This window comes from Opisthorchis viverrini, assembly GCF_000715545.1.
Source record: "Opisthorchis viverrini unplaced genomic scaffold opera_v5_11, whole genome shotgun sequence".
In the NCBI taxonomy this organism is placed as follows: Eukaryota; Metazoa; Platyhelminthes; class Trematoda; order Opisthorchiida; family Opisthorchiidae; genus Opisthorchis; species Opisthorchis viverrini.
Genome location: NW_008751667.1, coordinates 1173874 through 1201715, shown reverse-complemented (window position 1 = coordinate 1201715; position 27842 = coordinate 1173874). Strand labels below are relative to the sequence as shown.

General features: G+C 45.5%; 3 protein-coding genes across 3 annotated transcripts in view; 2 read left to right on the top strand and 1 right to left on the bottom strand.

The window, feature by feature from the left end:
- Window positions 1-8584, top strand: part of T265_01050 (hypothetical protein) — a gene marked incomplete at both ends in the record, with an annotated part of 46481 nt that extends 37897 nt beyond the window's left edge. Inside the window, 6 exons of the mRNA XM_009164993.1 lie at window positions 626-925; window positions 1159-1511; window positions 2803-3043; window positions 3915-4442; window positions 6261-6678; window positions 8138-8584. Of these exons, the coding sequence (XP_009163257.1) occupies window positions 626-925; window positions 1159-1511; window positions 2803-3043; window positions 3915-4442; window positions 6261-6475 (1637 nt within the window). The remainder of the gene's footprint in view (window positions 1-625; window positions 926-1158; window positions 1512-2802; window positions 3044-3914; window positions 4443-6260; window positions 6679-8137) is intronic.
- A 2438-nt stretch (window positions 8585-11022) lies between these two features.
- T265_01048 (hypothetical protein) lies at window positions 11023-18641 on the top strand (the record flags this gene model as incomplete). Its single annotated transcript, XM_009164991.1, has 3 exons — window positions 11023-11050; window positions 18191-18398; window positions 18488-18641. 3 exons carry the CDS (start codon window positions 11023-11025, stop codon window positions 18639-18641), a joined length of 390 nt encoding a protein of 129 aa, XP_009163255.1.
- T265_01049 (hypothetical protein) overlaps window positions 15317-27842 on the bottom strand; it is a gene marked incomplete at both ends in the record, with an annotated part of 21533 nt that continues 9007 nt past the window's right edge. Inside the window, 2 exons of the mRNA XM_009164992.1 lie at window positions 15317-15354; window positions 15486-15632. Coding sequence (XP_009163256.1) covers window positions 15317-15354; window positions 15486-15632 — 185 coding nt within the window. The remainder of the gene's footprint in view (window positions 15355-15485; window positions 15633-27842) is intronic.

The following is a 27842-nucleotide window of genomic DNA, read 5'->3' as shown; positions in this document are numbered from 1 at the left end:
TGATTGTGTTAAGCTAGCACTAAGTCCCTCCCCCATCCACCTTTATTCTTTTCTTTACAATAAGGCTTTCAAATAAGTCATGGCTGTACGGCAGTGAAGCATTGGTGTTGAGCACTGATGTCATGCTGTCGTTGATGATGATGATGACTTGCAGCTAATGGTATGGTAATGTTAGACCAACAAGGACTTGACAATACATGTAGAATCCCTCGTGGACCATTGACTACCACTCAACTTCGTGTGTGTGTATGATACTATCCACAAATCGAGCTACTCCTCATCAATTGAAGCACCCTGAAATGGAAGATTAACGAACCAAATCCGATCAGAATTAATTTGAAACTCCTCCAATCCACCAACGGGAGCTTTTGACGACCACACGACAAGAGCAGAGCCGTTAATTGACACTCAACACTGATCTAGTGTGATAATCTGAAGAAGACTTACTAATTGATTCCCCGTCTGTCTTACAACCTGGCCAATTTGGTGACCTGCTCACTTGGCCTGATGAAGCTTTTTTGTGTCAAAAGCGAAACGTTGTCCAATTAAAAAAACTACCGATTGTTTACCAAGTCGTTCTGAAACGAGCTACTCCTCTCTCTTCCTCTTCCTCTTTCTCTGTCAGACACGGGATCTGGCGTCACTGCGTTGCCAACGGATCTTGTTGATTTTTCTGCCCGTCACCTTCCCACAGTGATCATACTTGCCCTACTTATCGTGGCCTTCCTTGTTGTAATCGGTTTCACTTGTCTGCGCATGATGTGGAAAAGGAAACAGTGGCATGCAGTCAAACAAACCCACGGTGGACGACGTGTGAACACCCGCATGTTACCCGAAGGCACAACAGACCCGTGCGTCGAACGATCGAATGGCCGTCTTCCTACAACTGCGCCGCTTTTTATATCAAATGGGACAACCCCTAAAAGTGAGCAATATTGGTTGCTTATCGCCTGTCATTTAAGTAATATACCAATCCAAATCGCTATCTGGACTGATTTTTGGTTTCTGACTGATGTTGTCGATAGAGGAGTATGGTTGTTTGTAGATGCCGTACATTTGTTCAAAGGAGACCGGTCCTGTTTGATAGTGTAATTTTCTTTCTCCTATCGAGAATCTCTTGGTACAATTACTAAACGTTGTCTCCCTTCACTTCCACAGTCCCCAATGAGCTTTCGGTGGACACCAACCCCGTGGATTCGCCCTCTGAAGCCGACCCCTTCAGTCATACACCAGCTGATCATGACCCTAGGAAAGCACCAGGATTCTTCGCCGCACTAAGTATATCATTATGTTCACGATCCAAGTCAAAACCGTCTCAGCGAGTCGTTCGTCTAGCCCCCACCATTATACCTGGTCAACCCCGGAGTGATCGTGACACCCCCAATGTTGCTACTCTTCCAGCCGCGGCTCTATACCCCTACGCTACGCATCAGCCGTCGTTGACAAATGACCAAATGATCCAAAATGGACAATCCGGTCTGACTTTTAACTGCAATGGCCATTTTGGACAGGTATGTTCTGTCGGAATTTTACGTTTCCTCTTGAATGCTAGATTTTCTATTGCAACTGGACCCTCCCCCTTGAAACCTGGTAAAAGTCGTGAGTGTATGAAGATGTTCCCTGCTCGAGTCTCATCGTGTGCCTCATTCGAATGTACGTGTCTATGACATATGCACTTAGATGTGTCATTCACTTCCTAGCGCTTCTACGCCGTGGGCATAGAGGGATGTTTGAATTTCATCCCGAATGCTCGGTGCAGATTCTTCAAAAGGTCACTTTCAAACCTACCAAACAAGCCAAAATTAGCACATCTTAAATCAGAAGTGTGGAAATGTCACAAACGAGAGATTCAGTTGGGTTCCAGGCGAGTCTCTCGAAAAACCAAATTAGTCTTTACAAATGAGTGTATATTCGCTAATTTCGTGCAATTTGGTTTCAAGTAGAACATAAGGTTGACGGAAACCCGGGGACTGCGCCTATCTGATGAGGCCCAGTTGGAAGGGCGAAACCGGTCGTGGGCCGTCAACGAATTTTCAGCAACCTTATGAGCAGTACATTACAAATATATACATGTATCGCAATATCTCGAATGTCGTAGCGACTGAAACATGAGGCGGCCTGGTGCAGCACATTCAGTTGCCAGGAAACATCAAAACCGAGAGATTCAGCTGGGTTCCAGATATGGTTTCAGATATGCTCTCCCATATTTCATATGCATGGGCGGAAACGAGGTGAACAATTATGCCGAGCTTTTAAGTTCAGGCTACCTTCGGTCATTCTCAATAACAGCATTCTATTACATAAAAGGCAGTCAATATGTTTAGTTAATTTTCCACTTGGTTCGTCGACCAAGCAAAACAGCAGAGGTCGTGACTTGCTAAATTTAATTACCTCTTGTGCTGAGTAAAGTTCGCAATTATTAGGAGTTTAATCTTCTTAGTATCCATTTCTAGACACCCGTGCATGAATCGTTGCAGTCCCATTGAACACCCAGGGTTTGTTTTGTGAATTTTACCGCTCACATCGTCAAGTAACTAATAATCTGGCATAGCTTGCAGCCGTACTACAGTGTCACATCAACAGAATAGTGCATCGTATAATCAGTCGGTTTACTGGCTTTCAGAAATCGGTCCAGCGAAGAAACATGTCAACCCTTAGTTCTTAGTTTTAGTCCAGCAGCCGATCGCATGACCGACTTATCTATGCCCACCTGGTGAGTCCCAATTAGGAAGAAAGGCCCTATCTAGCGACGTTTTTCCGGAGCGGACCACATACAAAGTTTCGATTATTTTACCCTTTCAGATCGTACCTCCCAATCTCGTGAACGAAATACATCCGATCGATCAATCCTATTCACAGGGGCCTGAAGGGCAACCCCAACCTACAGCCGCTCACCTCGCCACGGACTGGTTTCTGCGTTCGGGCTACTCAAACAGCGCGACAAACTCGACCGGGGCCTCAGTTGTTGTGGGAGCAATCAATCCTGAAATGAACTTGTATACAACTGTTAATGGAGAGTCAGATGCGGATAGCAACGGACCGAGTGAGTGTTTGTTCACTGGAGAACGAGGAGCTAACGTGCTGATCGTTTGAACGGGTTCTCCCCGAACCAACCACGCAGAGTTGGTATTTGATAGGGCCGAATACACAAGTTTACTTGGTAGAAAACCTAATCACTTTACGAATGATATTTTAAAACTGCTCTGCGGTAGTTGTATACCTCCTGGTTCCTTCATTGACGGCCTTGTGAACCAGGTGTTTCAATCTCTGTGCTCGTTTTCCTAATTAAAAATTTGGTGACCTTGGTATCGGTCTTCATGACGAAAGGTTGAATGTGAACGACCTTATTGTGGATGGTTGTTAGTCAACAAACTCTCAGGAAGTTAACCGGTGATTCACCATTCGAGAACCCGATTGTTGTTGGAGCATACACGCTATTGAGAGTAAGCAGTGACTATCGATGATACCACTGTTCAGTAAAACGGAGTCCAAAGGTCAATTTGAAGTTCTACCCGGAAGGTTATCGACCCGAATTTTACACGACTGATCTAACGATTGTGCATTATTTCTGAGCTTTTCACTATTAGCTGGGCGAGTCACACAGGATTAATTTCGCCGTTCAAATTGGTCAGTTCTGGTTGCAAGCCTACCTGTACATGTTGTGCACGTCACGTGATCAGTCGATCCTCATTGGGTCTGCAAATCTGACTTTTACCAGCTGACTGTATCTCTCTCATCCCTGTCTGCAACGATCTGAGCAAGAACACGAGCCGAGAATCCTTGCATTTGAGTGCTTATTGAACTGCACCAAGTAGGCAAGACGGCAAGACCACCGTCACATTATTTGGTTTAAAGGATTTGCACCAACGGTTTACGCATGTCTATGCTACTGATAGTTCTTCCATCCCTTTCAGGTACAGTGGGTCCGGAGTATGCGAGTGCTAATCCGAAATGGGCCGCGACTCTGGCACACACACAGCCGAAACTGTTACGACCGACAGAGCCGCCGTTTATCACCACCATGAGACACCTGAGTAGTGGTCTGTCTCCTCGATTCGCTCCCCCCACATCCATTACTGTCAGTGGCGCTCAGACCACAGCTCAACCGGGGTCATCCTACACTCATCATCCACATCCGAATAACCTGTCCAATCAACCACTAATTTACTATAACCCCAACGTTTCCACCGGTCACGTGGCCATAACAGATGCAAGACCGGTCCAATTCTACGAGCCCTACTCACAACCGATGACATCGATTCCAGGTATCTACATCCCTCCTCAATTCGCGCATCTTCTGCGACCAACCACAATGGGTCAACACACTAACACAATTTCACCAGGAGTGACCAGTTTGGAAACGCCAACCATCTCACTTCGTTGCCAGGATACCTCGGTCGTCCATTCGGTTGTTGATAGTCAAGAAAACTGTGGGAGATCAGGTTGGTGATTAAAAAAAAACACAACCGTTAATTCACAGTGTACATCTACACAGGATTCGCTGGCAAGTGCGCCTTCTGGTTTACCGAAAGGATCCAGTTGGTCATTCCTAGCCGACTGTAAATAGTTCGTGAAAGCCTCCTACCCAGAATAGTGCATTTCGTCACAGTCTGTTTGAATCAGTGAAGTTAACTCGAGACAGAATGGATGAGAGGAGGTGCTAGTAGAAAAGGAAGAATCATCATCTGACCGGGAGCGAGTTAGCTTGTCTTACAAAAATGCAGTTAGAACAGCGTCTTTGTTTCTGGATTAATCCATTCCAGTCTGTCGCAATATGTGTAAATAAGAAGAGAACGTGAAATTACAAGGCCAATCGCACCATTTTCTTGGAGCTGTAATTAACGTAATTAGTATATAAAACTGTCATGTCCTCAGTCTCAGCTAATCAATATTGCTCCAGTCTGTATGGCTGACTTCTTCGTGCTAAGAGACCTTTAATGAAGAGCTAGGTTCAACCATGTTCCAGTAAGAAGACTGATGTTTAGTGATTTGGTCTACTGAACTTTAAATTCGGGTACGCTAGCACTGAACAGGGTTGTTTCGGCAGACTTCGGTTAGTTCTACCAACGGATTTATCACTATCACGGTAATGATAAAACTGGCGCTGGTGTTGCGATCGCCGATCGTGTCATGATCCCCGTGTTTGTCTTAGTGATCAGCTGTTCTGCACATCTGAAGTTCTTTTGAATTGGTTAAAGGCATGGTCACCATTGTGAGGGAACCTCTAGGTTTTTAACTTGTGTTCTTCGAATCCACTTCATTTATTCACCCCGTTTTTGTTGGAATGGCTCTTTGCCCTTTAATTTCTTTTTATAAGTAAGAGACCCTCGCCATGAGATTCCCAAACCAGTTATAACAGTGATTCATGGTCTCCATTCCATAGAAAGCCGCAGGTTCTGTGTAGTAATGGTATTTATTTTTCTCAGCTTGTTTCTCAATCTGAGGCTACCAAACTAGCGTCCGCGTCAAAACAATCAAATGTGCATGAGGTATAATAACGCCCAAAACGAAGCTGGGAACACTTGTACAGCGCTTCATGTATATAGCGTGGGCGGCTATAACTTTCTGGAAATTCTGACGCGTTCTGGAAGCGCCATTGGTATTCAGCCAATACTGGATCATGATTGGCTGTTGGGTCCGGACTTTCGACCAATCAGATCTCGGCTTGATGCCGGACCGGCAAGCATCCTGAACTTTTGACCAGTCTTGCTTGGGATGGGTCTCTCGGCCCTAGCAGCACCTGACTGCGAGCGGTGAAGCGGGATCTGTGCGGAATTCCGCCAAACACTCTGGGGAATCGAAAATTGCCTATGGACCCGGAAGATATTTTTATGTTTTTGACGTGAAGGGTGGAGAGCACTGTTTTACTCCACAGGGTCATGTGCGTTTTACTGCAGGGCTGGCTAGTCCATACGCAGTCGGACAAGTCGGTTGATCAATCATTCATCAACTGAGCTCCAATATTTTTTTTGAACGCCGCATCCCATTACCAAGTGACCTGTTCAGGTAATCCATATGGATTATGTCAGGGCAACCAATCAGAGTGTCACACATCATCGAACAGCTGGTTTGATATCGATCGGCCTTACACAGTGAATTCAACCATGCGCAATCGTTTCGCAATGTTGCTCATACGCACCTATACCGAACTATACCGGTACACCCGTTTGATTCGCTACTTCTATAATGCCCTCATGACCCCCTGCGTCCTCTAACGCTCCTGAAACCAGTCTCTCTCGTTATTTTCTTCGTCACTCCAGATGGACTATACTGCACTCCCAACGAGACCAGATTGATGTCTCACCGGACTCAGAAGCCGCAGCACCAACCTCAAATGTTAGCAGACCCCGGGCCGTGGATCAAAGCTAACTGCTTCGACGCAGGCGATGCGCGTTGTCCACCGGTTCCTTCGACCCCACCACCACCCCCACCATCACGACCCACGCCTTCTTCGAAATTGTCCCTTGATGGATAACACCATACGCGACTAGTCGCCACGTCTCGTGATTCCCAAACGAACCAATTGGCCTCTTCCAACGCAGACATAATAGTCCATTGATACTTTTGTTCCGGTGACTTATCCGATACTGCTGACAGTCTTTCCAGATCTTCGCCATTCTTTGTTTGTATCCACTGTCCACTGTTTCAACGTTTCGTCCAACTTGAACATCATTCATGGTAGGTGAATATAGTGTCCACGATTTTACACACCTTTGGGTTGTTCTTCGAAATTCAACCACCGGATTCGACTAGATGTACTTATATCATTTGAACCAGCAGGAATATTCTAGAGTTTTTACAGTACTACTCAGGTAACAAATACGTCGATTCGTTCATATGAGTGTCAAATCCCCATGAACACGTTAAGAAAACTTGGGAAGGATGAGAAAACTTTTTATTGATCAGTTAGAACCATAATCATGCCTGGACTAAGCAAAGCAACTGTGCACGACTGGTTGGCGGATGTCCGGTTCTGGGGTAAACTCTCTGCACTTGGTCGGTCCCCACCTCGTGAATGATCCGAAAGCCTTTCGGGACTGTACACCAAAAATTCCACATTGAATTCCCGTCCGTGACTTTGTACTCCGAAAAATCGACAGCCAGTCTGCCATTGGTCAGTATAAAGCATACTTTGTATTCAACCAATTGGAAAAGTTTGAATAGTTATTAGTGCACTGCCCATGATGTACAAATCAGAAGGTGTATGCACCAATAATCGTTTTTAGCATGGTTGACAGTGGTGGGTTGCAACACGTATAAAAATAAATACAATGCAAAATGGGAGCAAGTCAAAAGAGCAACTTATCGTCCGCGGGAGTTCCTTGGTGCAAGTCCGGACGGCGGGAACGTGTTTTCTCCGCAGTTTGGTTGCTACACTTGTTCTACACTTGTCCATGGACTTGTGGAGAGCAGTTGACTTCCTGCTCCCTGCGCGCGCGCGAGTCTGTGTGTGCTGACTGTGTTCGGTTTCCCTATATGTAGGTCCGTTTGCGTGTACGTGGGTGTCAGTACTGAGTTGTTGCTACATTCACTAGACGGTGCAGACAGTCAACGTCTGATGAGTCACCTTGATGTGACGTGATTTGTGAGTATGAAAAAAGGATAAGTCTCATGATCCAGTGAGCGACTGTCAGCTGAACAGTCAAGTGTGTGGGTGACCGGGTAGTTACATAGTCATCGTTTCAGAAGGGTCTGGTAAACCAGCGATTGTTTACCAAACTTTTCTGAAGCGATACTTCGTTTTCCTTTATCGTCTCATTGAATTCCGAAATTTCCAGCCCTGGATCTTCTCCACACTGTGAATGCCAGGTCTTATTTCAATACGTATCCACCAGCCGCTGTTCCTTTTGTGTGTCAATCGTCCGCACTTTTTGTTGCGGATTCCGTACCTAGACACGCATGGCGTTGGGACCTTTGCGGCCGCAGTCTACCGGCGTTGGTATTTGTGCTATCGAGGACTTTCAGAACACTGGCAAGGGTGGCCAGAGTTTGCCTGCACAGATTCTGATGCCCTCTGGTTACTGGCTGCTCACTTTATGAAACCACTTTGGCGCTGCGGCTGGCTGTGCACCTAATCGTTGATTCCTCATCCGTTTGTTTTCATATTCTAACCTATTGATTTTTCTTTTCTTCCCAGGAAGTCAAACATATTCAACCGTTCCGTTGTGTGCCGTCTTCTGGGCTTCCACTCATCTCGAAGGGTAGAGTGCAAACAACTCGATTCTCTCCTCGAATCAACTGCGCCACCAAATTGCAGAACGTACACTTTTGTATAAAAAATATACAGTACTAGTTCAAGAAATTATCGCTCATCATCATCCCTTTACCAGAACTGATTCTTCCATTACCGGACACTCGCTCATAAGTACTGTGAAGTGAACTCCCCCCCACCCCGCCAATTTCACAATTTATTCCCACAGCCAAAAAGTTTCTCCATTTTCCGTGTCGCCAGTATAACTGGATACATATCGATTGAATGACATCGATACAACCCCCCCTTGAAGTGTAAAAGTATGCAATTCCAATTATTGCGTCAGATAAACAATCAGCTGTTCTTTTTTGCCATATTTGAACTCAATAAAACACACGTATTAAATGACTAGAACCCACATGAGATCACATCACAAGAGGTGGAAGGTAGAAAGAGGTGTACGACATGGATTCAAGTAGACGGAACCTCGGGGACTGCGTCTAGCTGATAAGCTCCAAGAAGGGCGAAACCGGTCGTCGGCTGTCGAAGAGTTTTCAGCAACCTTATGAGTAGTTTCCTTTGTGAAGACATGATCATGTTTTCTGTTAGATGAAGGGTTAATGTACTGACATGTCTCATGGCACATGGCAGCGGAATCTTGAGATCATGCGCTCTTCATGTCACTCTTCGTGTTCAACATGCAACATTGTTCGTAAATAACTTTTCAGATAAATAATGGCCAATGTTGTATGTGTTGTATCGTGGGTGGCCGTCTATTGGTTACGCCTGCGCTGAGCCTGCCAGACTACGTGATAGGGAGAAAACAGGGAACTCGGGACACGGCTGTATCGTCAAGACAAAACATACAGATTGTCTGCGTAGATATATAGGATGACTAAATGGCCAAATATGGTCGTTCATTTGTCGCTCCGTACAGCCAATGGCGGTGTTCCGGTCGTGAACACTTTCAGGCCCACTACGTTGGTCGCGTATGTTGCTAAGCTGTTTTTGGTGAGCTCCGCCAACGCACCTGCTCTCCGAACGTGTCGTACCGATGGTGACCTCGGGGATGCGTCACACTCTGCACATGTTCTTTTTTTCATGTCCGGGTGCGTCCTGACACACTGGTGGCGTCACGGTCTTGGTAAACTTGAGGAAGTTGGAAACTGATTGTCAGGTGTGCAACCGTCGACCACTGGTGAACATTTTAATGAGGGTTTCATCCTATAACTGAAGTCAGTCTATACTAAAAAGCCATCTCCTAATTGTTGGTTTTCGCCAACAGAGTGCATCTCACGAACTTCTAAGGCAGTTGGAACCTGCTGACTTGTCCGGTGCTGCGTTACGCCAGTCAACCGACTTCATCGAAGGGCTCTTTTCGCACAACCACGTGAAGGGTGGATGAGAGCCAGAGGCGGTCAAACAATGACTTGGCAGCGAAGTATGAAATCCATTACCAGCAAACTCAGCTGCGCTGGTCACTGCCGTCTTCTTGGATGGGGACCCCGAGACGGGCCACATCAATGGCTAGGGACATTGTCATCATTGTCAGATATGGCCCAGTCGAACCCCCCCCCCACTTGACAGCCCACTGACAGTGCTGGATTTATGCACCAATTTATCATCTCCCGCCTGCAATGCACAGCTACCTCTCCCCTCCCCCTCGGTGAACGAAACTACGGCAGCTACAACCACTGTACGACGAGTACGCGGTTATTACAACCGACAATCGTGATGATGATAGAACCTGCGGACTCCCGACCACGGGTGACTGATCAACAGTGTGATTAATTCACATCTAGACAGGCCGTCGTGTCGCTCACCCTTCAATTGTACAGTTCATATAACCGTTGTCATGGGCGGGTAATTGTGTGAATAGATCACCAGTCAGTTGGAATCAGCTAGCTGTATTTTATGGTAGGGCTTGACTGCTGGTGAACTTGCGGTTTTGTGATGGACAGTCTGAAACCGCTAACGAAGAGGTCTTGTGTCTCATCCTTCTACACCAATTTGACAGCTTCCATTGAGGAGGAAAGCACCTGTCTAGATGAAGTTTTTTTGAAGGATCTGACCACATCTTTGCCTCAGTGAAGATGATTCACACGAGGTCGGACTACAGACATCTGCGGATGAGGGGCCGTTAGTTTGTGAATATTCAGATGGAGATTGGGCCGACATACTGTAATGTGTTCTCTTGCGTACAACTGAGGCCCATTCATCTCTTGTTCGGTATTTCAACATTCTGCTCGGATACCGGACTCTTGGACGTGCTGATTATCTTGGACGGTTCCGAGTGGACCGTAATAGGCTCTGAAGGTTCCATATGGACCAGAAGATATCTCGAGATTTGCTGATTCGCTTTCTGGGCGACTTTTCACTTCCTAGTTAGATGTTCCTACACCTGTTGATTTTATTTCCGAGGTTCGGTGCTCGAATCGCTCCTCTGTGATGCACTACCATGTGCCTCACAAGATGGCAACTGGACAAAACCGACAGATTGCTGGTTACGTCGCGACCTGACTAGTACGTGTATATACCTTCGGTTTATTTTTCGATCCATTCTCTTTGGGACGATGGGATCCACACATTCTCGCGAGAATTTTCTCGGAATTGCTATAACGAAAATTGGTAAGTATATCTTTGTAATGTACTACTCATAAGGTTGCTGAAAATTCGTCGACAGTTTACGACCGGTTTCGCCCTTCCACTTCGGACTCATCAGCTAGGCGCAGTCCCCGGGTTTCTGTCAACCTTATGTTTTACTTGAAACCAAATTGCACGAAATTAGCGAACATACACTCTTTTGCAAACTAATTTGGTTCTTTCGAGAGATGAGCCCCAAGAAGGGCGAAACCGGTCGTGGGCTGTCGATGGATTCTCAGCAGCCTTATGAGTAGTACATTACAAAGATGTACATGTATCGCGATATTTCGAATGTCGTAGCGACTGAAACATGAGGCGGCCTGCTGCAGCACATTCAGTTGCCTGAGAACATCATAAACGAGGGATTCAGCTGGGTTCCAGGTGAGTCTCTCGAAAGAACCAACTTAGTTTGCAAATGAGTGTGTATTCGCTAAAAATTGGCAAGGTTCTATCCGAATCGGTCACCATAGAGTAATGGTCGATCTTGGCAGGTTTTGCTGAACTTGATAAGTTTGTCGCCAGCATTTGATAATCATGATCGTTCGATGTTCCCCAAGACCTCCATTCTAAACAGTTCCCGAAGTCTGAACTTTTCGTGACAACGCTGAAGCATGTGTTTGCTTTTTGTTCCAGGTTCGACTGCTTGGTTAACATCTTACCGAATTCCACTAGATTTTCAGTGAGCAAGGTTGAACTAAGCATCTTTTATACCGGGTACAAATAGTGAGTGGGCATTTCCAGCCTTCAGCGCAAAAGTTGCCTCAATAGTGCTTCGGAATATTCGGAAACAATGGGTCAAATGCAACTATAATTGATGATTTCAATTTCCAACTAAAGGCACTCATCAACTGGAAATAGAGCCCAGCTTCCGACGTTTGATGATGACATCACGTGACGCTTGTAAGCCAATGTGTAGGTCGATAAAAAGGATATTTAAAACGTTGTGATGACCATAGCCGGTAAGCCAATGTGTAGGTCGATAAAAAGGACATTCAAAACATTGTGATGACCACACACAAATGGCGTAGTGGATAAACTGACCATGTGAGTAGATCAGGTGGTAGAAATTATTCACTGCCAACGCAGCATGGGGAACCGAAATGCACATCGTTCACCTGTGGACCTTTCAGCACGATACTGGTCCGCTGATAAGGCGCGCTTTAGAACAGCCACCAGTGGTGTGGATAGCTACTTCCAACCTCCTTCAGTTACTCTGGAAGAATATTTGCGATCCAGGCCTCATCCGTACCACCCAGAAGCTGTCGAAGAACAACCCCTCAGGCAACTTTCCTACCGAGAGGCTTACGATCATCTTCGTGATCTGGCAGATCAACAGCTGAGGAAAGCAAATGATGCGTTGACGGAAATGAGTGAGACCGTGAATTTTAGTGTTGGAAATCGAAACAAACGGATGTCAAATGGTGGCAATCTGACAACTACCATCAACCGAGAAAAGAACAAACGGCTTCATGATTGGTGGACTGAACAACAAGGACGATCCACACTCGGCAACGTGCGCCCAATTAACCATGGTCTGCCTAGTGGCGTTGGCGACAGTATATCCCCATCAAGCATCCATCAGCCGCCTGACACGGATTCTGAAGACACAGTGGTCAGATACGAAGAGCCCGTTAACAAACAACACCAAATGAGTGTTCGATACCTGGAAACTCCATGCGATACTGTTGCAAAAACAGGTGACACGCGAACCACTTCCTTAAGTTCAAGCAACTCAGATACTGAGAATCTGATCGTAAAAACACCGGCTACTCAAAACAAAGCTCAACACTTTCGAAAACCGCACGAGGTGCATGTCGAAGAGATTTCTTCAAAATCAATATCACTGGTCCGGAACTTGAGAACTTTACAAACACCAGCAGCAGCAGAAAATTACTATTATATTGAAAAGGCGAGAAACACCATTGACCGACCCTCCGCAAACATACCAGCATGTAGGGAGCCTACACAGGGAGCGGACCTAAGGCGGTCCTCCACTTTTGTCAACCACGACCCTAAACTGGAAATGGTAGCCTTGTCTCCGAATAAATTCAACTGTCATTTGGGTTTCCATCGTCTCTCGGATGGGCGAGTTACCTACACCGCATACGTGCATTCCGGCCCAAGTGCTGTTCCCATAGCCGGTTGGCTTACAGACCTCCAGAAACGTGCCTCACGTCACTTGATTGGGCTCCGTCGCCAGCATCGGTGTGACATACATTTTGATCCACATCTCATACCATATCGTGGTCTCTATGTTCACGCCATGGTGATTATTGGCCAAACCCAGTCCGACCTGATTCGATTTCGCAACTCACTCCCGGCATGTATTCAAAAGTACATGATCACTCCATTTGCGAACCACTCGGCTGCGCTAAGACGTCGTGGAACTTTTCGGAATGTATCCTGAAGCATTCCTTCATCTTTTTCGGACACTTGAATGTCTTTGTTTATTTTATCGTGCCCCTGCAAATCAATGTCTGCGAGGTGTTTCTCTATTGAAGACCTAGTGGACGGGATAGTTTAACACCTGTAGAAGATAACAGAGTAGTCTTCGCTACAAGAATTGGGTGCTTCCAAGTGGTTGAAATCATTTATTGCTGCCGGAGTTTGCTTGTTCAGTCTTTGCAGTAGTAGGCGAGGCGTAAGGAAAAGGTAAGGGATAGGGTCATAGTGTATGAGAAATGCTCATCAGGGGCTACTTCGTACCTTCTCCCTGCTAACCGTGTGACGTTCGCGAACATTTTCAAATGACGTTGCTACATCGAAAAAGAGGGTTGAAGAGTTGCTCGTCATTCGTACCATAGGTCTTCGACGATATGACGATCATCCTAGCGGACAGCAAAGTTTGTAAGTGATGAGAAAATCTAGTCGCATTGCTGGCTGTCAGTTCCCTGGGTAGACAAGTTGAAGATGCTGAGATGCATGTCCCGTCCAAGCAGTGAATGGTTTTCGAGAAATACACTCATTTGCAAATCAATTTGGTTTTCACGATAGACTCAACTGAATCTCTCGGTTATGATATTCTACAAGTTCAAGTAGAACGTAAGGTTGACGGAAACTCGGGGACTGCGCCTATCTGATGAGCCCCAAGAAGGGCGAAACCGGTCGTGGGTTGTCGAAGAGATTTCAGCAACCTTGTGAGTAGTTTCCTTTATGAAGTGAATGGTTTTCTTGGATCGGAGCTCTATGGTCCTTAATGCATGACTTCCCCCTACAATAAAATTGGATCAACTAAGGCAAGCGTAACCTGGTACAATGAATAGACGAACCCAACGGAGGAGACCTAGAATAACTCGTCGACGTATGAGTGCTTTCTGGTATGGTAGACAGTCGCGTGGCTGATACCTAAGCAAGACACGACGAACACGTCCTTTGTGGTGCAGGTGCATCAAAGCGTATTCCGTGATGAGTTAAAAGACACTATTTGGCAGTGATCACCCGTTCCAAAGTGTGGGGAAGTGACAGCTGTCTCCATCCTCCAGTTTGGATAAACCTGGACATAATCCACACAAGTGTTGTGTCGGATCTAACGTGTGACATGAAAACGGCACCCGTTAAGTTTTTCTGGTCGCGAGGCCTTACTGACCTAGATAATGACACCGGTGTAAGGATGCCGGTTGCAAACTACCGAAAGGGAAGATTTTTCCTTCCTTTCGAGCTTTACTTGGGGGAAAGGAAGTTTTTTGAGGGGACTTCACTTTTCGATAATTGTTTCTACGGGAGAAGTCTGTTTTCGTTGTGGACTTACTCTCCCTAGATGCGTGTCTTTGTAATTAATTATAAATAACGGAGCGGATGTGATAACTTGCAGGTGAGAGGATGTGTTACTTATCCGAGTCTGAGTGATGGTCCAGTTTATCAATATTTGTTCCCTAGTTTGACTGTTTACCTTATAATTTCAACGTGAGGCCCCGCAGTTTATCTGAAAGCACAACCAATAGGTGTTTGGTTTTTGAGCACCCCTCACCGGATAATGAACCTGACTACTCGGAACAAAGGAGTACCGGTTGAAGACAACCGACTGACGGGTATCGTATTCGGTGGAGTGGAACTTACTCCAACCCCACTTGGAAACCCATTTTATTCGGTGGTCCGTTTAGCTACGTTATCATAATTCCTTGACTTTACGTGTTTATACACAACAGTAGATAGGCTGTGAAAGTTCCCCAGTAGTCTTTCTAGCAAAGATGTTGCGGATGTATAGTCAAAGGACCATGTGGGTAAAGAACTCCTCCTAGGCCACCCCGCCCCGAGCGATCCAGTGACAGCATTTGGCCTCACACAAGTTGGATGAGTTCGATGAAAGCACCTGAGGTCCCGTTCACTAATAAAGGTGTGCATCAGACGAAACCAAGTTCCTGTTCACTTATGCGGGGGATGATTGTCAAAAAGGCGAGGAAAGAAGATGGAAGAAACCAAGTTCCTGTTCACTTGGGAGGGGGATGATTGTCAAAAGGGCGAGGAAAGAAGATGGAAATACACTCATTTGAATACCAGTTTGGTTTTGACGGGAGACTCACCTGAAAATCTATCGTTTATGATGTCTCTAACAACTGAATGCGTTGCAGCAGGCCGCCTCATGTTTCAGAAAGGGTGAAACAGGTCGTGGCCTGTCGAACTGGTGTCACCAACATTATGAGTTGCGTATTACCTCTATACAGGAGGGCGATGTGTTTCAGTTCATCACCATCATCATCATCATTATTATCATCATCATCATCTTCCTCATCATCATCATCGTCATCGTCATCATCATCATCACCATCATCATCATCATTATTATCATCATCATCGCCATCTGTAAATACAGCGTACTCTTCGTACAGTTACCCAAAGGTGATTCACTCTTTTATGTCTAGGTGGTTTTCTGGTCTTCCCAGGATGACGTCAATAACCAGGTAACGTTGCCCGATTGATTTAACCCAATGTCAAGGTCAACAGAGGCGAAGATATCCCAAACTCCAAAAATAGATTACTAAGCTCAGAAAAGAAGAGCGATTTTTCTGGTGTAGTTGTGGAAAAAATTGCATAAGTCATCAATCCGCAGGTGAGGAGATCCACGGTCACATTGAATCATCGAAACAGACAGCATAGAAATTGACAATCTGTCTTAATATTGCTTACAAAGTTCATTATTAAGCAGAGATGGCTAGCCTTCAATCTGTCAGGGTAGTACGCAAAAGGTTACAAAAGTTAGGTGCGACTCGGCTTCCAGGATCCCCACCGCGCCTGATTGGGTACGCTGCAAGATGTGGCTGCTAAGCACTCCAGCACGGGTTGGTGCTGTTAGGATCAGCCAAATCGTTCTCTTTTTCGGTGACGCACACTCCACGAAAGTTGAGACTAAAGTTACCCATGAGATAACCAAAGAATCTCATTAATAGCACACTTATGATGGGTGAAAGTGACAGTCAATTGATTTAGAGGACTTCTTCGCAGTGCAGATAGTTTTGTGTCCTTCCAACCACAAGGTACGTACCTCTTCATAATGCATCCACTGTGTGGTGCACCTCGTGTAAATGTTGTTAAAATCCAAATTCTTTTACGACGACAATTTGAAAAGTAACATTTGTTGGCGATTTAAATCTTTACTACGTCACGGCTTTTTCCTTAGCGTTTCTTTAGTTTTCAGAGTCCAGTGTTCGATGAGCTTTCTTCGAAACGTTCTGCTGTAAGCGATACACCGGTTGATCGAATGCTCTCCATCCTCAACCGCGCTGGTGAACCGAGAATGTTTACCTAACGATTTCCGACTCATCGCTGCATGAGGATGTGTTGTCCATAACATCCAACTCAAAGCAGTTCTGTGTAATTTCGTGTTACCATGTGTGTGTGTGCTTTGTGTTGTTCCAGGTGGTTAAAGTCACAGGCTAACGCGACACTTTTGAGTGCACATTATCGTCTTCAACACCTAAAATAATTTCCCTTAACTTGAGCATGGCTGATGACCCACATGGCCTAGCTTATGAGTGAATAATTAACGGCGGTCAGCCGTAGCAGAGTGGCGCAGTGGAAGCGTGCTGGGCCCATAACCCAGAGGTCCGTGGATCGAAACCACGCTCTGCTACTTCGACTTTTCCCAAATCCACCAAAATTTCGTCCCGCTGCTGCCGGGAATCCTTTCAGGAGTCACTCGCTTTACAATAACCTGCTGATAGACTTTCTAGGCTTGAGAGAAAGCTCGTCCTACATGCCCGATACTGTGTCAACCCTGCAGGTTGAGCGTAAATACAGCGAACGCAAGGGCTCAACCATGAATCATCACAAAGGAATTCATGACCATATCTTCTATTCCAGGTAAATGAGTCTCCCCAAAATGTTCACTCACGAATATTCATTCTGAGTTTACATTACATACTTTGGAATATATCAGCTAACGAATCACATTAAAAAACGTCTACCCGTGGGTGCGAGTTCTAAGAAGCCAAAAGTTAAGTGGGAACTATGTACTCCACACTACTCAACTACTTTCGGGCGGTTGTCTCCCGAGACAGAACACGTTCTCCTACTAGGGCGTTGGATTGTTGACCCAGGATTTGAGGCAGTAGAAAGAAATTTGACATCTACCCGTAATTAAGCAAACAGAGCCTTGGGGTGCTGTGAGAAATTTCAAGTTCAGTTAGCCTACTCATGAGTAGTCAAACTACACAGCCGGTCTTTTCATCAGCCGCCGGAAGCTCACGAGTGCATCAGGCTACGATCCTGTTGACCACCTGATATCCATTCCTCCAGTCAATTGTGATAACACGCAACAAGGGGTGTGTATAATGACCACAGAACACGAATTCAGTGGAATGGTACCCTTTCGCAAACGGTCAGTCGCAAACAGGTGATGTGTGAAAAAGGCCGACACACAATGCGACTAGAAATTCGAAATGTAAAAATGGCGCTGCAAATCGGGGTCATTACAGTCTAGGCTGAAAAATCTGTGTTCAGGCCCAGGGAATGTTTTATGAATCCAGGGTATTAGTTTTAAGGCAGTACAAATCCATTCTTCTATCGACTCTTGTACATATTGGAGCCTTTGCGTTGATGGCTTTCGTGGAGCCTGTGAGTAGAACTAATAATTTTTGCAGATCTGCTCAGTGATTGCTGCTCCAGGGCAGCATATCCAGAAGACGCCGTCAAAGTCAACTCATTCTGTGTCCGGAGGAAGACAACGTGATATAAGGTAAACAAGGAGTGGGAAAAAGGCACCTGTGAGCTGTATAGGACGAAAATTGTCTGTGTTTACAAATGCATGGGGAACTGATGCAAAAACCAGCATGATCCGGATTCGAACGGTTCCATTTCCAGTTCCAGTAGGCTGTTGTCCCCTCCGCATCACCCCCCACCGTTTTCCCATCCCCAATTCAGAGTGGCGTCAACAGAAAGGTGGCCAACCCTTGACTTGGCAGAGGAGTATGAAGGAGATCACGAAACGCTTGAGTGCTGTCGGTGCTACTTGCCTTCCAGGATTGGGACCGCGTGATCCTCACTGTGTCTGTTTGGAGACACTACAAGATATGGCCGCCAATCGATATCAGTGGCGTTCTTGTTGTCAGTTTCTATCCAGATCGCCTGGGTGAGTGTCTGGAGGTATAGGCGCCTCGGAGTGGTAAGCCAGCGCTAAGTCCATTCCCCGTCAACCTTCACTCATTTCTTTACAATGAGGCTTTCAACTAAATCATGGTTGTACGGCAGTAAAGCATCGGTGTTGAGCACTGATGTCATGCTGTCGATGATGATGATGGTGATCCCCACTGGTCACCCAGACCATATGGTATATAAGCTCATCCCGGAGTCGGGTTGCGTCTCCAAGGCATAGGGGTTTCTCCATAGACAACGAGAGATTTTGCACAACGACGATATTTTCCGGGAGATTGTACTGCAATTATGATATTCGACAAGGCAACGGATAAACAAAGGTTGGCCTCGGCGATATGGTCTCATTGAAACTAAAACTATGTCCTCTGATCGTTTCGGAGGGGTTTGGTAAACAATCGGTGGATTTATTGCTGGGCAAAGTTTCGCTTTTGACACAAGAGCTTCGTCAGGCCAAGTGAGTAAGTAAGTAGGTTGATTGGGCTTTAAGGCAGTCAAGAAACCAATCCGTGAGATCCCTTATGACTAGTGACGTGATCAGTGCTGGGTGTTCAGTCTGATGTCCCTGTTTGTTGATTAGTGGGATGATTAAGCTTTGCGATAGATCCTCTGATGTTTTTTATTCCTCCTCGCTTGAAGAACGACAAAGCTGATGGTATTTTGGAAGTACGTCATCATAATCTACATCACTTCATGGCTAGCTATGAGTTTCAATCAAGTTCTGGCTCAATAACCTGAGCACAAGACAACAGTAAGCCTGGACTTTTTCGAAGCAGTTCAACACAAGTCTGCCAGCCCCGAACATGGGGAACCAGAAAACTGTTATTCTGAGCGCTACTCACTGACCGACCTGTTACAAGAGGCTTTACAAGTGCCAACTGAACGACCTCCACGATAGTACGTTTGGCCACGGGGACGCACAACTAGTCGCATGAACGTCCAGCCTCTCTGCCACAGGGAGAGTACGAATATCAGATCCACAATGGTTATTCTCTATTCTGACCGGCAAGTATTCAGCGTTCTATATAACTGAAGCCCCGTGGCTCGCGGCAACTGTTCCATATCATGGGAATTGTCTGCACTGAATAGAAGGAAGAGTGACACTTCGAACTACTGGAACGTACAAGCGAAGCAACCATCAAAATGATACTGAATTCCCGATCCGGAAGATGATGGGGTCTCTTGAATACTGCATGATTCATTTATCTTCCTACTCAAGATCATCCGGCATTTTAACTTCAAAGTCTCTGACAAACGGTTCCCCCTGAACGGGTTTATCTCTCAGCCGGTAATTGGTCGTGTTGGTCACAACGCCAACGGCCTATTGCAGCCGTTCACAACATGCAGCCGCCACGTCTTCGAATCATGTGTGGAGAGTGGGTACTTTAGCTTGATAATATCCGGAATTCGTTTCGCACTCAGCTGCCTTCAGTCGTTTCGATAACACACCCTCACCCCGAGTTTGAAAGTATTGGTTACTCATATCTCTAGACCATATGACCAGGTGTTTTGAATAGAAACAACGGATGACAAGGCTAATAAGTATGGTATGGGGGGCACGGTGAAAAGCACTACTGAAGTTAGAGCAAAGCACATTCATCGGTTGGGATATCCATGCATCTGACCCATGATTCGCGAGCCATGGGGTGGTACACGACTCGTGAACGCTTGTTGTCTTCGGACTATGATGTTGAGTGTCTTCATACGTGCCATAAACAACGGTTTAACTCAGATTTTCGTACAACATACATCAAGCAAACCAGAGAATAGTTACATAGTATGTGGTTACCATCTCTCTTTTGAAGAGGTATGTGGCCACCATATATACTCCTACCCCGGGGTGATAAGCTGCACAAGTAAGCGATTGGTTGTTGTGTGAGCACAGACTCCAAGGGATGTTCTGTTCTGGTCAAGTAGCTTACTGGATACCCATTCTTTTGGTTGTTTCAATGTACTCTTCCGTGAATTCGTAGGCATATCAGCTTCTTTTCACCCCGCCCGCTCCACTGTCTATTGTCCAATTCTAGTGCTTCGATGACCTTATGAAGGATCTTCAAAAGAGCAAGTGTCTCACTGTAACCATTATATTTCCCCCCTGTTCATTGACATCTACAGGTAACTCACTGTTGGCTTGGCTATTATGAGGGAATGAGAGATGCGGTTCGCATCTGGCTGTCACAAACATCATCATCATCATCATCATCATCATCATCATCATCATCATCATCATCATCGACAGCATGACATCAGTGTTCAACACTAATGCTTCACTGCCGTACAACCACGATTTATTTGAAAGCCTTATTGTAAAGAAAAGAGTAAAGGTGAACGGGGAAGGGACTAGCTTACGAGAATCATTCCGAGGTGCCCAGATCTCCAGACATTCACTCAGGCGATCTGGAAGGAAACTGAGAACAAGAACGCCACTAACATCGGTTGGCAGCCATATCCATCATGATCCGCATCTGGGTTTTAGCACACGTTTCAGCTTTCTGTCGACTCACGCTGGCTCTGCTTTATACTTATTCAGAATGCGCTCTTCATATAGTTGGGCATACTGACACTAGTGCCTAGAAAGCCGTACGATTTTGTATTCCACAATTTGTTATAGAATCTCAGAGTCAGTTCACCAAATACTTGGGATGACAGTATTGGTAATCCCTAAAGCTTCTGTTGCCCGGAACTGTGACAGTTTGTCCCGATGAGTTTATGCCAACCTAGGTTGTCAGAGGATTTCACGAACAGAAGATCAGCTGAGTTATCCGGGCGTTCTCTGCGCAACTTGACTGCAGTGTGAACTTGGTGCATTCCATGGCAATGTCTCATCTTACTAAAGAGCAAATTTTCCACAGCTATACTTGGAGTGGTACATTACCCGACAACTAAGAAATGTGGTCCAACTGTAGTTCATCGGGTTGTGACGTTACCAGTTCCCTTGCCACAGACTTTTCTGAGCTATCCGGGGTTCCTTGATATGAAAAATTATCTCCACAGCAGTTCATCTGGATCCCATTTGTTCCTGAACCGCACCGCGTTGCCGTCTATCCTCGGGTGGCAGACCAGACTTAGAGATCCATGGACTAGCGCATAGCTTGTCACCCTTGGTAAATAGTTGTTGGACGAACTCGGAGCTCCTCCGGTTCAGTTGCAGCTGGTATAGGGTAGTTGCGGCCTTACCTCATAGGACTGATAAGTGACGCTTCGGCCTCCCCAATAGCCTATCCAGTATAACATGGATTGCGTAAAACTCGTCGAATTTTCATCCGATCCGGATAGCTCAAATGCTCACTAGACCAGAAACCGCAGTTGTTCTTGTCCTGTCATCCAAACTCAGCAATTTATTTCACACATGGAATTTTTCGCGCATCTCTACCGTATTCCGCTGTTATGCACAACAAGACTCCCACTTAAGTTTTTTTTTTTGTTATAAAGCATACTACTTACGAGTAGCGAGAAGGATATCCCGTACATTTTAGTTGAGCTTAAGTCCATATTCCGGTAGGGTGGCGCAAGACCCCTCAGTGCGTGTGTTCCCAATAGTGTGCTTACGAAATTCCAGAGTGAATGATACACACACACATGTCAAGGACATTCGACACCTCGAATATAGACTGGAGGAACTAAAAAGTGTCAGGGCGCTCCCAGACAAAAGAAAAAGCACATGTGCAGAGAGTGACGCATCCCCAAGGTCAGCATCCGTTTGACACGTCCGGAAAGTAGATGAGTTGGCGGCTCTCACCGAACACGGTTTAGCAACATACGACCAGCGTAGTGGGCCTGAGAGTGTTCCAACCGGAACACCATCCTTGGCTGTACGGAACGAACAAGTGAACGACCATATTTGGCCAATTAGTCATCCTAGTTATTTACGCGGACGCTCTGTATGTTTTTGTCCTGGCAATACAGCCGTGTCCCCAGTTCTCTGTCTTCTCCCTATCGCGTAGTCTGGCAGGCTCAGCGCAGGCGTAACCAACAGCTCGGCCGCCGCACAATACAACAAAAGACATAAGGAGAAAAAGAAGGCTGGTCAAAGTCCACACGAGGGCTATTCATAGGGTGTGGTCAGTGAAAGGGTGGATAACCAGTGTTTTAATAAGTGGAACGGTGTGCATAAACGACGAAAAGAACCGATGACAGGCGTGATCACAAAGACCTCCTACTAATGGATAAGTGACCTTGGCCTGGATATTCCAATGGAGTCACGACTGTACCCGCAACTGGAATAGTGCTTTCATCAAATGGCAAACGAATGGCCACAATTCTCTATTTGGATGATCTCTCTTGTCATCGGAGCACATTGACCAGGTTGAGTTCAATACCAGAGGTCAGTCTGTTAACGGCACTCCTGCTGTTTCAAATACTAATGAGTCCTTTGTAGATGATCTTGTGGTATCCGAACAAAATGCTGTATCTGAAGAACGTACTACCTGTGAAGATTCTGAAGTTTCCATTCCGAGAAGATCCGAAAGATTGCGGTCAAGACCACCACTGGACTATAAACACCCGCACGCTCATTCAAGGTGTGGCGGATGTGATGAACATGACTGATGCTCTATTCATTGCTTTATTCATTATTCTCTTGTTTTAATATTCCATATGCTGTACATATACGCCAATTCGTATACGTACGTGCTACTTGTTGCGCTGCCGTGGACCACAGAAGTAGCATAGTCCACTCAAACCAACGCTATGTGAGTTACTTCCAGTAGTTCGTTAGTCAATCGATCAGATATTACGTGAGAACAGGGGATAGACAGATACTCATATGGTTGGACAGAGGGGGCAGCGAACAAATGAATAAGACGAGAAAAGCAGCGTAAAGAAGCTAAACTGAGTTCTTCCGGTAAAGTGTTTTGAATTTTGTTCGCTCAACTGTACCCAAATCGTGGTGATCATCAAACAACCGTAGAAAGAAAACAGCTAAGTTGGGCGACCGTGTACGAAGGAGGTTTTTGCAGCCTATGTTCCAAAAAATTTCTACAGTCAGTTCAATACGAGTCAAGTGCAGCCTCATTTGTCTTCTGATTGGTGTTTTGACTTTGGACATTCGAAATTTTAGTGTATATTTGAAGGTCAGCGTAAGGCCAAGGTCATCCAATCATTCATTGGGATTAGTCAGCAGTGGAGATAAACAATCCGAGCACTGAAAAAAAACCAACGGCCGACTGACACAAGTAGTCGGCAGCTGGACACATTCAGCTAAACGACGTTGAACAATCAACGGAGCGTTCGAGACGGCCTCCAACAAAATCCTTTTTACACTAATGAAACTGAGTGACTTTGTACGGTAAACGTAATGGATTTCCATGAAGTGATCCGAGGCCATGTTCCGGGGTTTTTTTACTGCTAGGGCATTGCATACACTTGTTTTACATTTTTTCCTATTCATTGAAGTGATGAACAACAGTAGACAGTTCATCACGTGACAGGTGTACCCACTCTAACCCGATGCGGATCAAGTCCTCCTTTGATCTTTCGGTTCAGAACCCGTCAGTCCGGTTTGAAGATAGAACCATTGCAGCAGAAAATATCATCAGATTACAAAAGGCCCAATTTGTCAACGGGGTAAATAAAATTGTACACGTGTCGCGAAAAAGTAACTATCAGACTTAGCGAAGTACACTCATTTGCAAACAAATTTGGTTTTGCGAGGGACTCACCTGGAACCCAGCTCAATCTCTGGTTTGTGATGTTTCCAGGCAAAACCAAATTTGTTTGCAAATGAGTGTACTTCGCTAAGTCTGATAGTTACTTTTTCGCGACACGTGTATTGAAGGAAACTCGGGGACTGCGCCTACCTGATGCGCCCAAACTGGAAGGGCGAAACCGGTCGTGGGCTGTGGAATGGTTTTCAGCAACTTTGTGAGTAGTTTCCTCTATGAAAATATACTGCGGTATCCCGAATATTATACCAACTGAGACATCAGGGGCGCTGCATGCAGCGCATTCCGTTGATCTTCCCATGAAAAACAAAACTTATTCGCGAATGAGTGTATTCGTAATCAGCATTTTTCGCTTGCAGGTAATAAAAATGTCTAAGACTGGGTACATAAAATATGCACTTTCTTTGGGGTGAAGCTCATTCGCAATGCATGTTTGTTTACTTTCGTGATTACGAAACAAAAAAGTCTGCAATCCGAATGTGTACTAATCTTGCGCAATTCAAGATATCGTTACATCGTTAGAATGTGGAATCGGAACCTCTGCAATGAGGAATTAAACCCACGTTGGATGTCCTTTGGTATCTTCTTCGCCGTGATGCCTCTTGTTACATCTGCTGATTCGCTGGTCCGTGCTATCTGTTGTTGACCCGCTCCAGTGCCTAGCGCCTGAAAAAAGACTCACAGAAGGGAACACCACAGCTATATTCCGAACCACCGAGTGCGAGAGAAAAAGTTACGACGGCCCCACGCTGTTTAAAGGGGACTTTATGACATTGATCCAGGCTGTCTGATAGGCGTTAGTGAACATCCGTGAACACCGATCGTGCCTCTATGAAATGCCTGAACGCGGATCACATTCGGTCGTGCTTCTGTGGCGTGCATGAACACTCATCAGCTTTTGCTGAATTGGTTGGATGATTGACTGGCCTGGATGCTTGCCGGCTTTCCTGTTGAGATTTTGGTGCAGCAGTAGGTTCCGGGCGTTCTGAGGTTAGTTTCAGGAATCTGGCCTTTCCTATATATCAATCAGTCCCATCACTGCCAGATAATACATTACAGTTTTAGGATCACCTGTTCTCTAAGTGATTCGAACACGTCGGGTTTTGGTGACAGGTGAATAGGTTCACTAAACTTGGGTAACCCAAATCTCGAGATGCTTTTTAAAAAAAAATAATTTCGGTATTCTCAACCAGTGTAAACAAAACTAAACAAAATCAATCGAGTGGAACCGCTGTGAGTTGCTACAAAAACTTACAAATTGGTTTCGCGCCGGTACGGTTCAACCCCAAAACTGCTGTTCCTTGAGTGGATCGATTGGGAAGGCCATTAGTTCGTCGATCAGATAACAGGAGCGAACTGGTGCTTGCAATTCTTCGGAAAAACTCAGAGGTAGACAGGCAACTAGTACGTGGTTCAGACAGGCAGACTGACGAGACATAGATGGGCGTATGCTGCATATCGTTATAGCAACACACCCGCTGTACAGCACTGCTGTACTCACCAGGACTTGAGGTGGATATTTATACCAAACTGCTGCATGAATAGATTATACGTAAAACTACCCATGGTTTTAAACATAATATAATACTACTGAAAGGAAAAAGGCCTTCGCTGCGGAGTTATCTATTGGACAATGCCAACTGAACAGTTACAGCAGGAAAGCAAAACCCTCATATGCATCTTGTTTACAAAAACTGAATATCCATCCTAAACTTTTCTGGATATTCATTGACTGTCGCTCAACTCCAAGCAAATGCTACAAAGCGACTCCACAAATTCCGTAATAGATTTCATTTTTAAGAGACCTGAAGCGAATTTACGATAAAACATACTACTCGCATCACTCCCCCATCAGTAGTATCACCGTTACACCACTAAGGTTGCTGGAAAAATTTTTCCAGCCCACAACTGGTTTCGTCCTTCTTGGAGCTCATAAGGTAAGCCCAGTCCCCGAGTGTGATTCAAGTTCAACCCGAATTGGACAGATTTCCACAAGTACAGTCATTTGAATATCCACTGGGCTTTCATGGTAAACTCAACTGAGTCTCTCGCTTGTGATATTCTTCACCTGAGTCGCTACCTCATGTTTCAGTTGGCCCGATATTTAAGATAGCGTAGAGCGTTGTTTGGAGGTAACACACTGGTGAAAATGCTGATCAATACTATCGTACCAACTGAAATATCAGGCGGCCTGGTGCAGCACAATCCACTGAAGAAAGCCATTATAAACAAGATATTTACCTAGATTCTGTTGAGTTTCCCCTCAGAACGAGAGTAGTTGGCGAATACTCGTAGTTCTGTTTGTCTCCGTCATCCAAGATAGCACATATTCGCTCTACCAACTGTACTCAGAAGCTGATAAACTATTTTTCTAGGGAAGTCCTCACACCGAGACGAAGAAAACCTTTGAGTGCAGTCTTCAGCTTGTGGTGTCGACGACCGGGGGAAAGTGCTATTCTTTTCGCCAAAGAACGGATATAAGCCACTTACCATTTGTTCACATTATGAATAGATTGCAGATCGCAGAGTCTGGTCCATTACTTAATTTTACTGCCTCATCAAAGGCCTTCTCAGACCAGGCCTTCCAAGACCCGTCTATTGTGCACTTCATTCAATCGCTGCAACCCAGATTACTGAGTGTCTTGTCGTCACGTCTCCTAGATGCATTTTTTCACTCGAGGTCATACCTTCCCGAAACGCGCAACAGATCCAGTTCGAAGTGAAGGTTTCGAGCGTCCTCAGTCGTATGAGTTGAGCAAGGATATCTAATTAACATCCCGTCGTTGAAACGAATCAGAAGACCTCTAGCTACTACTTCTTCGAAAGTTTGTCGAATACGTTCGTGCACTGAGGGTTGACTGTTGCGATTTTCAAACTCGATAAAATCGTATTTCGCTTCGAATCACATCGGTACACTTCTTGTGAAGAGAAAAGCTTACAGAAAGTCTTCAGTTATGAGCTGCCTCATAGCAACCAGGGGATACTTTCAAAGTCTCGTTTACCCACAGATATTAAACGGCAAATGGCCATTTTTTGGTAAATATCGCATGATGAGCTACTAATATATGAAAAGTAGAAAACAGGTCTATCAAGTGACTGTGTTCTGGAGATTTATACAGGGAAGGGCGAGTCGCTGCGCAGAGTCCAGGAGACGATCGATCGCGAAAAACGACCTTGAAAAGACGATATTGAGATAAATTATAAGTTCATTTGGAGCGCTTCCTGGTCAGTTTGAGTGACTCGTTTGAGCTACTTCTCCGGTGATTTGCGGGTGCCTGGTGGCCGGTAGTGAATGCCTATTTGCTGTTTTTTTCTATACTTTCTACGAAGTTGTAATACGGTTGTGATTCGGGGGAAGACAGATGTCCCAACTATTTACATTTCCCATGATAAACATCGATCTGAGTTCACCGCTGGAATGGAAATGCGCCCCTCCGAATTAGGACAGGTGTTGTGGTAGTGGTGTCCTATAACGAGGGCATAAACAAACGTGATGCCAGCTGTTTACCATCCAGTGAATAATTATTTAGTTGTCAACAACGGAACAACAGTTTATAGTCCAATCTTTCTCCGCATCTTATCTCTTACTTCTAACGACGTTCTTCAGGGTGGGTTCTAGACAGGACTTCCAACAGGAGGCAAACTTGAAGAACTCCACCGTATTTGGCCAGTTAATCACATATTAGCAATGTTGTGGAATGTAGGTAGCCTGGGTGCGCTGCTTGGTTGTTGGTCTGTTCGCCGAGATTGGCAGTTGGATT